Raw genomic sequence first — 13,430 nt, forward strand, 5'->3', positions numbered from 1 at the left:
GTCTCATCTGCCTATTCCTCCAGTTCTCAGTGCCGCAGAAGAGGTAATGAACAATTATCTTTCTAAGGGCTTTATATTCTTATATGCAAATTGATATGGAACTCTCAAGTGCCAGATGCTGTGAAGTTAATAGAAGAATGATCCCTGTCTTCGAGAACTTCTATGAAGATACACTGAGTGATAGGGAGAGTAGTGACTAATAACTGGTGTGCTAGGCTAAGTATAGAGATAATCAAGACAACTAGTCAAGGAGACGTTGAGCTATAAAAAATAGGCAGGGTCCATAGAAACTTCTCTTGAGAGAGGCTGGGCTTCATGATCTCAGGGTCATTCTAGATATTCGGGGCTTTAAGCCCCAGAGCCCACCCAGGGACTACCATCTGCGCAGTCCCTGGCGTTAGGCTGGCAGACACCTGACACCTTTACAACCCAGCGAAGTGGGCCGGAAAGGGCGGCGGAAGAGGCGGGGCTTCGCGGCAACGTCACCAGGGCGCCGGAGGCTAAAAGCGCGCCTTGGGGGTTTGGAGCAAACGAAACGCTACGACATGGCGTCCGCCGGCTCTGCTTTGGGGCCGTTGGTGACCGGTCTGTACGACGTGCAGGCTTTCAAGTTTGGGAACTTCGTGCTGAAGAGTGGACTTTCCTCCCCCGTCTACATAGATCTGCGGGGCATCGTATCTCGACCTCGTCTTCTGAGTCAGGTGCCAGCCCGAAGGGAAAGGACAGCTCTGGGTGGCGGGAAAGGGGACCAGGAGATGATGGGAGGGTGACAGGAGTTGGGCTGTGGGTGAGAGCAAAAGAGCCAAGCAGGCAAGCCCATCCTCTGTCGCCCTGGGGACTAGGCTTGAGAAGCACAGAGGTCAGGGGCTGTCGGGCTCTTTGGGACCTTAGTAAGTAGCTTGTCCTTGGCCGACCACCTTTCACACGTGCTTTGCAAGAATGGAAAAACCTAGTTTGGGCTCAAGTCCGCTAATGAGTTCTGTGTATTTAGTCCCCAGAAAGTTAGACTTACAAGAAAGGAAAGGGTGAGTGGGTGGAGAATTTAGTAGCTGGTCACATATTTGGAAGAACTCTTGCTTAGAAGGGTGGGTTCAATTTTGTTTTGTGTGTTCAGAAATTAAGGCCAGACAGTAGACATCAGGGAGGCAGTTCTTTTAGTCAGTATCAGAGTAAACTTTGTACATGTTAGCTGTTTTTAGCACGGTGCTTCTCAAACTTTGAGTATCTATGAATCACCTGGGAATTTTGTTCAAATGCAGAATTGGACCCGGTAGCTCTGAGGTTTTGTTTTTGTAGCAGCTATCAGCTGAATCTGCAGACCATAATTGGAGAAGGGTCTAAATGCACTGTCCAAAAGAGTTGCTACTAACCACCATTGGGTATTTAGCTTTATGAATTGTAAGACTGGCACACATGGCCAGTGGCTACCATATAAGTTCTATAAATTCTTTCCACACACTTGAGGGTTTATGTTCGTTGGGTATCCACTTATGTGGTTATTGAAAAAGAATTGAAGCACCAGTGGAGGTGGTTGGACTGCTAACCATCCAGAATCTCACATTAGGATCATAAGATGCAGGATCTTGCTAGTGTATCTCATCAGGAGGGAAATGAATTACTAAGGACTTTCTAATGAAAATTTTGTTTATTTTTAAAAGTCATTAGTTGGTAACTAAAAATTATTTTTTGATGCTACATTATGGTGTGTGGGTGTGAGTCACAGAGACTTGGTAGTTTATTGGGGAGGAGTTCAAATCTTTGAGACCTGGCTATACAACAAAAAAATTCCTTTTCACAAGTAATTACTTATGAAAATAGGGGTTCTCGGTATTTACACTTCCAAAAAGCAACAGAATTTATGCTAACCTTTAACTTCCTAGTAATAATTTTTAACTATAGTTTTGTGTGGACATTAGTGTGCTTAAACTAATTGGAGGAGAAGGAACCATTTATATAAGAAATGTGTTTCTAAAATAATGGTTTTAAGATTCTATCAAAATTTGCCAGTTACTTTAATTATCTGTTCACAATAGTTACTGTAACTATTAATTGTTAATGCCTCTAACACTTACAGACATGATCATGGGAAGTTTTTTAAATTTATAATTTTAAATTACAAATTACATACATTTCAGTTTACATGCCTTAGAGAAGTGTGGTGGAAGGATCAGTAAAAGCTATTCAAGCAAAAATATATTGAAGTAAAATTCTGTGCACACAGTAGAGTGAGAATGTGAGTTTGAAAAAAATTACATAAATTTTCCAGGTTTCATAGTCTAGTGTTTTTCCTTCTTTGTTTTTCTTTTTGTTTGTTTGGTTTTTGTGGTGGTGAGGATCAAAACCAGGGCGTTGAGCACACTGGGCAAATGCTTTACCACTGAGCTATACCTACAGGCCTGTTTTAATGGAAAGGGTAGATAATAAATCACAGCATTTGGATTCCAAGTGTATTCATTAAAGCAGCGATATAATGGTTTTAGACTATATTGATATTTTTTATATATTAATATTTTTAATACCATAAATTACATCCTTTGCACCTTAAAAGTATTCATAGATTTAAAAACATTTAGAAGTATAGGTGTAAGATATTTTAAAGGTCTCTAGTCTATGAAGCAACTCTACTTTTCTTTTCTAATGGATGGTATTGGGTTGGGAGTATGCATTTTAACATTAAATTGTGATTGTGTGAGAAAAGATTATAAAATACATTTCACACAGTAGGCTCTATATTTTTGAAACTTAAAGACTTCCTTCAGAAAATACAACTGGCAAGTAATAGGTTTTGATACTGAAATCATACTGGATTACTAAAGGAAATTTGGAAATCTGGGGACCATCCTAGTATTTGGTGTTCAACATCATGACCTTCCCTAGTACACTCATGTTGCCCTCAGAGTAGATTCTGAGTTCCGCAGATTCATTCTTGTTTTCATGTTTGTATACCAGTTTTTAAGATTTTAGTAATGAGTCTAAATTAATGTTTTCCCTGTGCATTTATAACTTCAGAAAGTCTGTTGTTTGTCTGATTTTGGATCCATATGGACTTATATATTTATCCTGGGATTTAATAAAAAGGCATTTATTCCCCCTTCCCACCTCCTTTGGATTTGAGACTAACCTCCACTGGGTTATTTCTATCTTTAATATTATGTTGTTACATGATTTATATACCATTTTAAAAAGTAATAACAACAAGTAGTTTGTGTTCATTTTCTTATAGGTTGCAGATATTTTATTCCAAACGGCTCAAAATGCAGGGATCAGTTTTGACACTGTGTGTGGAGTACCTTATACAGCTTTGCCTCTGGCTACAGTTATCTGTTCAACCAATCAAATTCCGATGCTTATTAGAAGGAAAGAAGCAAAGGACTATGGTAAAATTAAAGTACCCATAAATGTGAATATGTAACCTGATTGAATTTTTTCTTCTTTATGCACTAATGAAGAGTTGGGTTGAATATTCTTCAGAGGTCCTTTAAATTATTACCACTTGTAGAATTTATGATTTAGAGTCAGGAACTGAAATGGTTTGGGATTGTGTTTGTTTTGTTTGTGCTTTGTGTTGATTAGGCAGTGAAAAAAGTGCTTTTTTGGGTATTCTATCTATGAAATCCCAACATTTATATTGGCCCTTTCCTCTCAGCAGAATGTTCTGAGAGCACATGCTCTTTCCCAGTATACTTGATGTATTTAAACCTTATGAGTACATTACTCTCACAAAGCTAAACACCCCATGGAGACTCTTTTTGTGGGTCCATTGCAAAAGGTTATTAGGGTTTTTTAAAACCTTAAAATCAATCTAAAAATGTTGGAACTTACTATTTAATGATATTAAGGAATTAATGGTTTGTTTTGTTGCAGTGTTGGGGATTGAACTCAGACACCTACACTCACTGAGCTACGTCCCCAGACCATTTTGAGACAGGGTTTCACTAAATTGCCCACATAGGTGTCAAACTTGTGATCCTCCTGCCTCAGCCTCCCAAGTAGCTGGGATTACAAATGTGTTTCACCAGGCCCAGCTGGGTTTTGTTATTGTTTTTGTTGATGTAATAATATTTCAAGAGACCCTTTCTAGATATTATTTATCATAGAAATTTTTTCCAGAATATATATCTGGGATTTGCTTCTAAAAGTTGGGGGGACAAAGTAAGGATATGGATGAAACAAGATTCACCATGTTTTAAGGAGTGAGTTTCTGTGTTTGTGGGTGTTTATTATATTATTTTGTATACTTTTGTTTGAAATTGTCATTATAAAGAAAATAAAAATATTTAGTTGAATTTTTTCTACTTAAAGGCACAGTGGTAGTCTTTTTTTTTTTTTTTTCCCAGTGCTGGGGCTTTAACTGAGGGCCTTGTGCATGTTAGGTAAGTGCTTTACCACTGAGCTACATCCCCAGTCCTTAAATATCTTAAATGTTTCTAGAAAGAACTCACTTATTAACATACTTTTAAGTACTCTGTCTTGTATATTAGTCTTAAGCTGATTCAGGTGAATTTGCCAATTATTCAAGGGGAGGAAAGGAATTAGAAAAGGGGAAAGGTTAAAGATGGTATTTGTTGCAAAGCTTAAAAAGTGGGCAGAATGCCTGCCTGTTCTATTTGCTTCAAAAGGTTAAAAAATGAAGGGCTGGGGAGATAGCTCAGCAGGTAGAGTGCTTGACTTGCAAGCACAAGGCCCTGAGTTTGATCCCCAGTACCGCCAAAAAAAAAGATTAAAAAATGAGTCTATAATATCCACAAGCCTGAATTATTTACCTTTTGTAGATTATCTGAAAATAGTTTGTGTCAGGACTTTAAGGAAAAAAGCGTAGATTTAGTCACATTGCATTACCTTATTATGTAGTAAGGTTTTGTTAATAGGTTGTAGAATTATTTTTCTTCTGAATTTATATTTTCAGAAAGCCTACTAGGTGTGGTGGCATTCCTATAATCCCAATGACTCAGGAGTCTGAGGCAGGAGGATCCTAAGATTGAGACCAACCTGGGCAACTTAGTGAGACCCTGTCTTGAAATAAAAAAGGATTGGGGATGTATCTCAGCAGTAAAATGCCCCTGGGTTCAATCCTCAGTACTGCAAAGGGGGAAAAAAAGCCAATTATTTGACCAGTTTTGAGGAGTGATGAACTTGTAATAGTTTGTCAGTGGATAAAGGAATGATTTCATTGATGATACTGGATTGTTGTGTGTTTCACAACTGCTTAACTGAGGTGACCGTGCTTTAAAAAACTGTGTATTTGCCGGGCATGGTGGTGCATATCTGTAATACCAGCAGCTTGGGAGGCTGGGGCAGGAGAATCACAAGTTCAAAGCCAGCCTCGGCAAAAGCGAGGTGCTAAGCAACTCAGTGAAACACTGTCTCTAAGTAAAATACAAAATAGGGCTGGGAGTGTGGTTCAGGGGTCAAGTGCCCCTGAGTTCAATCCCTGGTACCCAGAAAAAGAAACCATATATTTGAAAATTTGATCATAAAACATTAAGTAGTATTTATATTACAAAATAATTTGCTAGTTTTACTCTAAACATTCTATAGCTGACAGTTTTGGGATACAGAGATACATTGAACAAAACAGCATGATACATTGAAGAATCATCAGAAATAAAGTAGCTGATCAGAAAATAAGATTTAGATCATCCACCCCTTCATAAGTAAATACCAAATTTATACAGTGACATCTCGAATTGTCTGAAATACCTTCTAAAACTGGAATGAACAGAATTTTTTCTTTTCTAGGTACTAAGCGTCTTGTAGAGGGAGCTATTAATCCAGGAGAAACCTGTCTAATCATTGAAGATGTTGTCACCAGTGGAGCTAGTGTTTTAGAAACTGTTGAGGTTCTGCAGAAGGAAGGTCTGAAGGTCACAGATGCTATAGTGCTGTTGGACCGTGAGCAGGGAGGCAAGGATAAGTTGCAGGAACATGGGATCCGTCTGCACTCAGTGTGTACATTATCCAAAATGCTGGAGATTCTTGAGCAGCAGAAAAAAATTGATGCTGAGATGGTTGGGAGAGTGAAGAGATTCATTCAGGAGAATGTTTTTGTGGCAGCTTCTCATAATGTTTCTCTCTCTTCTGTAAAAAATGCACCCAAAGAACTCAGCTTTGATGTGCGTGCAGAGCTGCCCACGGTCCACCCAGTTGCATCAAAGCTTCTCAGGCTTATGCAAAAGAAGGAGACCAATCTGTGTCTGTCTGCTGATGTTTCAGAGGCCAGAGAACTATTGCAGCTAGCAGATGCTTTAGGACCCAGCATCTGCATGCTCAAGACTCATGTAGATATTTTGAGTGATTTTTCTCTGGATGTGATGAAAGAGTTGACTACTCTGGCAGATCGCCATGAATTCTTAATATTTGAGGACCGGAAATTTGCAGATATAGGAAACACAGTAAAAAAGCAGTATGAAGGTAAGTGTATTATTCAGGAATCTGCAGGAATCAGAAATTCAGCTTAAACTGGCTGAAGGAAAAAAGGAAATGTATTGACTCACATCCCTGAAAGTCTAGCCATAGAGCAGGCTGTCAAGTGTGGTTGGATCCAGGAGCTCAGGTGATGTCTTCTGAAATTGTTCTCTGCATCTCTCAGCTCTGCTTTCTTCTCTGTTGACTTCTTTCTCAGGTAAGTGAATTCTGCTTGCCTTAAACCAATCACTCTGACCTAGAGTGTAGAATATCTTCACTTGCTGGCCTGGGGGATATGCTTGCTCTTGTAAATGCTAGGTGGATAACACTATTTAAAGTCTTGAACTGAGAACCCTGCAGGGGTAATTCTCCTAAAGAAAATGGGAGTGCTTATATTAAAAGAAGGATTCATGGGTATGGGGCAGGCAAAAATGACAGATGTTGGACCTGGCAGAAAATTGCAAATGTAAGAAACAAAAGAGCAGTTTGTCTGTTGGTATACATTCTTTTTTAAAAGTTTATGTCAAATAGGACTCAGTAGTGCATGTGTTGGTTGGAAAAATTACTTAAGTTCTACCTGTTCTGTGCACATACAAAGATGTGATCATCTGTATATGTCTAAAGCTTTTTTCACTTAACCTTATAACAGATCTCTTGGTCACATTATTTAATACTTCTAGGCATCTTTGAAGTGAGTTAATTTTTTCTTAAAGTAATGCATGCATATATCCCAAACTACTCCTTTAGAATAGAACTGTAAGTGACCATCTTCACTTGGAGATGATGTCCTACCTTTATCACATTGCTTAGTGTATTATTGACTGAGGAGTGTCACACCCTTAAGTTTTGCATGTAGTTTTTTTTAATCAGTTTTTAACTGTCAGCTTTTAAAATGTATGTGGTTGCCAGTTGAAATTTGAATAGCTAAGGAGAGCTAAGGGACATGTTAGGAGCACTGAAAGATAGTAAAGTTGCTGAGAGATTACTGCAGGGTGAAGATTTTGTCTTAAAAAGAAATGTCACTATGTCACTGTCCTTGACCTCCGTAAATGCCTATCTTTACTGGAGTCCCTTTCTGATTGCATGAGCTTTACTAGAGTCCCAAGCTCTAGCTCTGCAAAAAGCCAAAACAAAAAATTGACCTGTGTGTTCCTTATAAACCAAGCACAGAATTTGCAAGAATTTTTTTCTCGCTGTGTTGTCTAGCTACCAGTTAGACAAATTTTTCACAAATGGAACCAGGAGTCCACTGATAATCATTAAAATTCTTGACGTGTTTGACTTGTCATTAAATGCTAGTAGGAGTTTATAGCACATCGGCCAGTTGGTTGGGCAAAATGTTAGAGGTTCTTATTTGGCAAATGTTTTTCCCTCTTCTTAGGTGGTGTCTTTAAAATAGCTTCCTGGGCAGATCTAGTAAATGCCCACGTGGTACCAGGCTCAGGAGTTGTAAAAGGCTTACAAGAAGTGGGCCTGCCTTTACATCGGGGGTGCCTGCTCATTGCAGAAATGAGCTCTGCCGGCTCCCTGGCCACGGGGGAGTACACTAAAGCTGCGGTAAGTGTTTGGGTCCTGAGTGAGAGAAGGCCAGAGCTACTAAAACTGCATGCTGTGGAGCAAGAAAATGTCTTCATCTAGGATCTATGGAACCCCTGCCAACTCCCAAATTCAGCTGTTGTTAGTGTCACAGAATTTTAACACCAGTTGGATAGAATTCTTTGGTAGTTAATAGCATTTTATATATTGTGGTAGACACTTACTTAAGGGTACTTTGAATTGTACTCCAAGGGAAACATTAAAACACAGTCAAATATCTACTTATAGCTGCCTTTAAGATAGTTGTTTTCATCTGACCATGAACTGAAAGTGAAAATGAAAAGAGCTTCTTAGACACAGTTTCTCCTAAGTCCCACAGAAGCTGCACATTTTCATGACAGTAGCCCATAGGAAGTGGCTTCCTCTTATTTATCCTTTGATACTGATTGGTACTGTGTGGAAAAAGCTAAGGAATCCATCTACATTGTTTCCTCCATATTGAAAGTTCTTACAACACCATATATGTTAGTGCCCAACCACTCCCCACCCGATCCCAACCCCTGCAAGCCACTAGGAGATGGGTAATTACCCAGCTTTGAAGTTCCTCTTGGGCTGGGCCGTAGCTCATTAGTAGAGCACTTTTCTAGCATTCCCAGGACCCTGGGTTTGATCGCTAGCACCGCAAAGGAAAAAAAAGTTTCTCTTCACATTTTCATTTAGGTAATTTTATAGATGAATAGACATTAGAATTGTGGGTGAATCATTTTTACGATATATTAAGGAATATCACTTAAAATTTGCCATGGAAATTTATATTTTTCCATATTTTAAAGACTATATATGGAGCTGTTAAGAACATATATGGCCCTAGGGTTATATTTTAAGCCCAGCCATGAGTGAACCAAAATTGATCTCCCATGTAGCAGAGGGCTTAGGAGTGCGTGCTAATACTGGCATTATGGGAGTGTGGATCTGACTCAAGGACAAAATATCACTTGTTTGTTGGTGACCATAGCTGGTGGCAAGAGTGGAACAACACAAGTCTCAGGGAAGAGCCAAATCAGAAAGTCATATCCTATGTGTGTGAGGAAATAGCATAGAAAAGGGGAAGCCATTTAATAGCAAATGCTAATGGAGAGGAAAGTAGTGGAAGTAAGAGATTTCTTTAACTCTTAAAGGTAGTTGTTTTTAAATGACAGGAAGTATCTCAAATCTTTTTTTTTTTTGAAATAGGTGGTTCATCAGGCATTGTTACAAATAAGTAATTAGGTGTCAGGAGGTATGGTTCAGTGGTAAGCATATGCTTAGCATACACATGATCCTGGGCTCAATTCCCAGCACCAAAAACCCAACCAAGTAATTATACAGCATCTTCATTTGCAATGCACGAAGTATAGGATTTTTTGATGTTTTCACGTATGGTTAATGCGGGGGAAGGGTTTAGGAAGGGTCACCTCAGGGACTTAATGAAGCAGTGTGTTTATGTGTATCATAATGAACCATGTGATTATGTGTATCATAATCATGGTTCATATATTAGATGACCTATTTCAGATAGAATGAATTTGTGTATAACATGAAATGAGAAAAGGCATCTATTCAATGGCAAGTTTCACACTAGTTAATACAGATTTTTCTACTTCCATAGAATTCTGTGATTAATTATTTTCTTGTAATATGACTTCCATTCCATTTAGGTTAGAATGGCTGAGGAACATTGTGAATTTGTGATTGGTTTCATTTCTGGCTCCCGAGTAAGCATGAAACCAGAATTTCTTCATTTGACTCCAGGAGTTCAGTTAGAAGCAGGAGGTAAGTCTATTCATTGGTCATTACTCTTCCAAAAGATGTTTTACCCTTATCAGGCAAGTTAAAACTGTTATAAAGTTGCTAGAGAAACCTTCTCAGTCTATAACAATAATGAACTGAGCAGTCTAATTTTAGGATAAACATTTAGAAAGCTACTTGTCAAAATATTCCCAGGAAACTGATGTATTAGGTTAGTAATGTGTCATTTGATATTCAACCAATGTTCTGAGTATGCTGCTAAAAGAAGGTATTTTATACTCAAAAAAGTTTGCAAAGCCCAAGGCTAAACAAAATTAAACATTTGTTTCTTTCTGAGAGGACTTTGCATAGCCTTTGATGTTCCAATGTCTTTTCCAGTGTGGAGAACTAGGATTCTGTCACATTTCCCAGGCTTATTTGAACTCAACACTTTTCAGCAATCGGAAAAATGTAGTTGTAGTGGCTAAAAAGCAGTGCCAGTCTTCCCATTGATAGTCTTCTGTTCTATAAAGGAGTACTTTAGGTTATAAAAATATACTTAATTAAGGGCTGAGGGTATAACTCAGCAGTAGATTGTATATCTAGCATGTATGAGGCCCTGAGTTCAGTCCCTAGCACATATACATGTGCGTATGCACATTTAAATGCCCTGTAGAACTCAGTAAAGCTCCTTCAGGCTTTTTTTTTTTTTTTTTGGGGGGGGGGGGTGCGGGGTACTGGGAATTTAACCCAGGGGCACTTTGCCACTGGACCTCATCTTAGTTACTGGAGTTTATTCATCCACCTTTAATCTCTTTACCTTTTAATAGGTTAGGCTTAAGAAGTTGGAGATTTAAACTGTGACCATTAGGATTCTTGGTTTATAAGACTGTGTAAAGTGAAAACAACTCCTGGGGGATGTGGCACACTCCTGTAATGCCAGCAAGTCCAGAGATTAAGGGAGGAGGTTCACAAGTTCAGGGTCAGCGTGTACAACTTAGTGAGACCCTGTCTTAAAACAAAGTCGAAAGGGCTGGGGATGTAGCTTGATGGCAGAACACCCCTGGTTTCAGTCCCCAGTACTACAAAATTAAAAAATAAAAACAATGTGCTTATCACCCCTCAGTGGAATCTGTCGGCCTAACAGCTCTGCTTTTGTTTTTGCCAATGCAGAGTTCAAAAGGTGCCTGTTCAAAGTGGATTTTATTGCTAGTCATTCTTACTAACTCATCCCCACCACTCCTTCACACCATCCTTCCCCTGTCCAGCTTCCCTCTCCAGAGGGAGCCCCAAGACTGCCATAATTTGTCTGGACTCATACTTGCCTGAGAGTTCGGAGAGTGCAGTGTATATGTGTGGCTATTTACATCTCCGCACCTGGAGTTATTGCATTCCTTTTACAGCTGCACAGTGTTTCTTGGTTACAGTAGGGACATAACATGTGGAATGCTCATAGCTCAAAAGCTCCTTAAGAATGAGGGCTTTTTCTGAAGTTTACATTTCTTCCAGCATTATGTAGGCATTGAAGGAATGGATAACATGCTATATGTAGATGAAAGAATTAGTGTTAAAATTTGAAAACCTTAGTTTCTTTTTAAATCCTGAATTATTAGGACTAGTAGATACCATTAATCTCAAAGGAGCTATTTTAGTAGTTAATATAACCATCTTACAAAAAATGAGCTGCCTTTTTTAGTTAAAATATTACAGAAGGTTAGGGAGAAGAGTAAGGCTTGAGAATTCAAATTAATAGATTGAAAAGACCATTGGAGGTTTCCTATGTGACCTTCAATTTGACACATCACGGAGTGGGCCTAACACAATGGCTTGCCTATCTAAGGCTTCAAAGTAGTTGTTTAGTATTTGACGGTTCTTAATATTTTTTAAACTCCATACGTGGGCTGAACACTTGGGATCCTGGCTCTTCTGTTAACACATATTGGACAAGCCACTCCACTTTTTAGTCTTGTTTTCTTATTTGGTAAAATGGGAATAATGGTACTGATCTCATAAGGTTGTGGAGAGGCATCACTGAAATGACATATAAAATGTTTGACATAGTGTCCTGGCACCGAGCAGGTACTCTGTTAGCTGCAACAAGTCTTTGATTAGCTAGTACAGTTAGGACCTAAGCTTTTAAGGATATGTAAAGTATCATAGGTCATTTAACAGAATGCTTCCAGAACAGCAGAATGTAATAAAGAACAAAGTGATCATTAAGGATTAGGGTTTGTGCTGTCTGTGAGCACTTGCTAGGGTAGTAAGAGAAAGGGTCATGTACTTTTTGGTGGTCAGGTTAGATGCCCTGGGGGCCTTTGCCAATAGTGGAGCACGGTGATTCTGAGAGGACTAATAAGGTCATCTTCAATTGTGAGGCCAAGTTTTATTGTAAGTTTTCTTGGCAACATAAGAGATTTGCCTAGGGTTTTGTTTTGTTTTGTTTTTAATGATGATATATCCTTTGGACTTAAGTTGAAAAGGAGTTGGTCAGCATCTGTCTCCACTGTGGAGGTCTTTAGCCACTGCAGTGGGTCTCTTCACCTCCTGCATTACACACTTGCTGCACAGAAGGGAAGTGGAAAAGCATTTTTATTTCAAGCAAAGAGTCACATAACAGGTTTTCAGGTTTTTGTATTATGTTAAATAGTAATTTTTGTTTTGTTTTGTTTTGTTTTGTTTTGTTTTACAGGGGATCATCTTGGCCAACAGTACAACAGTCCCCAAGAAGTTATCGGCAAACGGGGTTCTGATGTCATTATTGTAGGCCGGGGCATACTTTCAGCAGCTAATCGCCTGGAAGCAGCTGAGATGTACAGAAAAGCTGCCTGGGAAGCTTACTTGAATAGACTTGCTGTTTGAATGCCTCAGATACATTTGTGTGAAGGCACTGCAGATATGTGGGCTGCTGAAAGTCGCTGACTTGAAATGATCAGTCTTTTCTACTGCTTGAATTCTCCATGGACCTATGGTGGGACTGGTTGCTGGAATTAGCATGGGCTTTAAGAAATACTGGATGATACTATGATTACTGCAATGATATTATAATAAACTCATTCTCAAGCTTGCCTTTACTAAGACGTGTTTGTATTGAGACTGGTGTTCGTTGGGAAACCACAAATGGGGAAGACCCCTTCTCTAACCAGGGCTAGACTGCTCTTTTTTACCTCGGCACCAGGGATTGAACCTAGGGGTACTCTACCACTGAGCTACATCTCCAGCCCTTTTTATTTTGAGATAGGATTTCACTAAATTTTTGAGGCTGGTCTCAAACTTGCAATTCTTCTGCCTCAAGCTCCTGAGTAGATGGGATTATAGGTATGCACCACTGCACCTTGCTGCTTTATTCCATTAATCACAGACAAAATTCTAGGACATAAGATGCTCAGTGCAGTGTGTATGCATTCTAATGTGTTGCCCAAATAACATTTAAATATTAGCTCTTCACTTAAAAGTGACAGTCCAGGTATCCAAATGATGCTGCTTCCTAAAAAGTGTTCTAAAGGGCTAGGTAGGGAAAATGACTAGCTGAACCTTTAATATCTGGCTTTTAGTTCAATAAATGGAGAGGGGTTTCTGGCTCATTTCTTCTAGGCAATAGTTGTGGACCAGAGGGTAGAAGTTGGCAACAGCTTCTCTTAACTTACTTGGATCACAAATGGGTAAGGTGCTGCCTTATTTAAAGACAGCATTATCAAGTCGTTTGGGCTTGGCTTGAGGATCTC

The 13,430-nt window shown here is 39.1% G+C and overlaps 1 protein-coding gene across 1 annotated transcript; it reads left to right on the forward strand.

Annotated features, from left to right (window-relative positions):
• Positions 1–493: 493 nt before the first annotated feature.
• Positions 494–12,774, forward strand: UMPS (uridine monophosphate synthetase). Its single transcript, XM_079156237.1, has 6 exons — positions 494–701; positions 3,224–3,377; positions 5,740–6,411; positions 7,787–7,962; positions 9,639–9,753; positions 12,398–12,774. The coding sequence occupies exons 1-6, from the start codon at positions 546–548 to the stop codon at positions 12,565–12,567; spliced, it is 1,443 nt and encodes a 480-aa protein (XP_079012363.1). The 5' UTR covers positions 494–545; the 3' UTR covers positions 12,568–12,774.
• The last annotated feature ends 656 nt before the right edge of the window (positions 12,775–13,430 follow it).

The sequence above is a fragment of the Sciurus vulgaris genome (genome assembly GCF_902686455.1).
Source record: "Sciurus vulgaris genome assembly, chromosome: 10".
NCBI classification, from domain to species: Eukaryota; Metazoa; Chordata; class Mammalia; order Rodentia; family Sciuridae; genus Sciurus; species Sciurus vulgaris.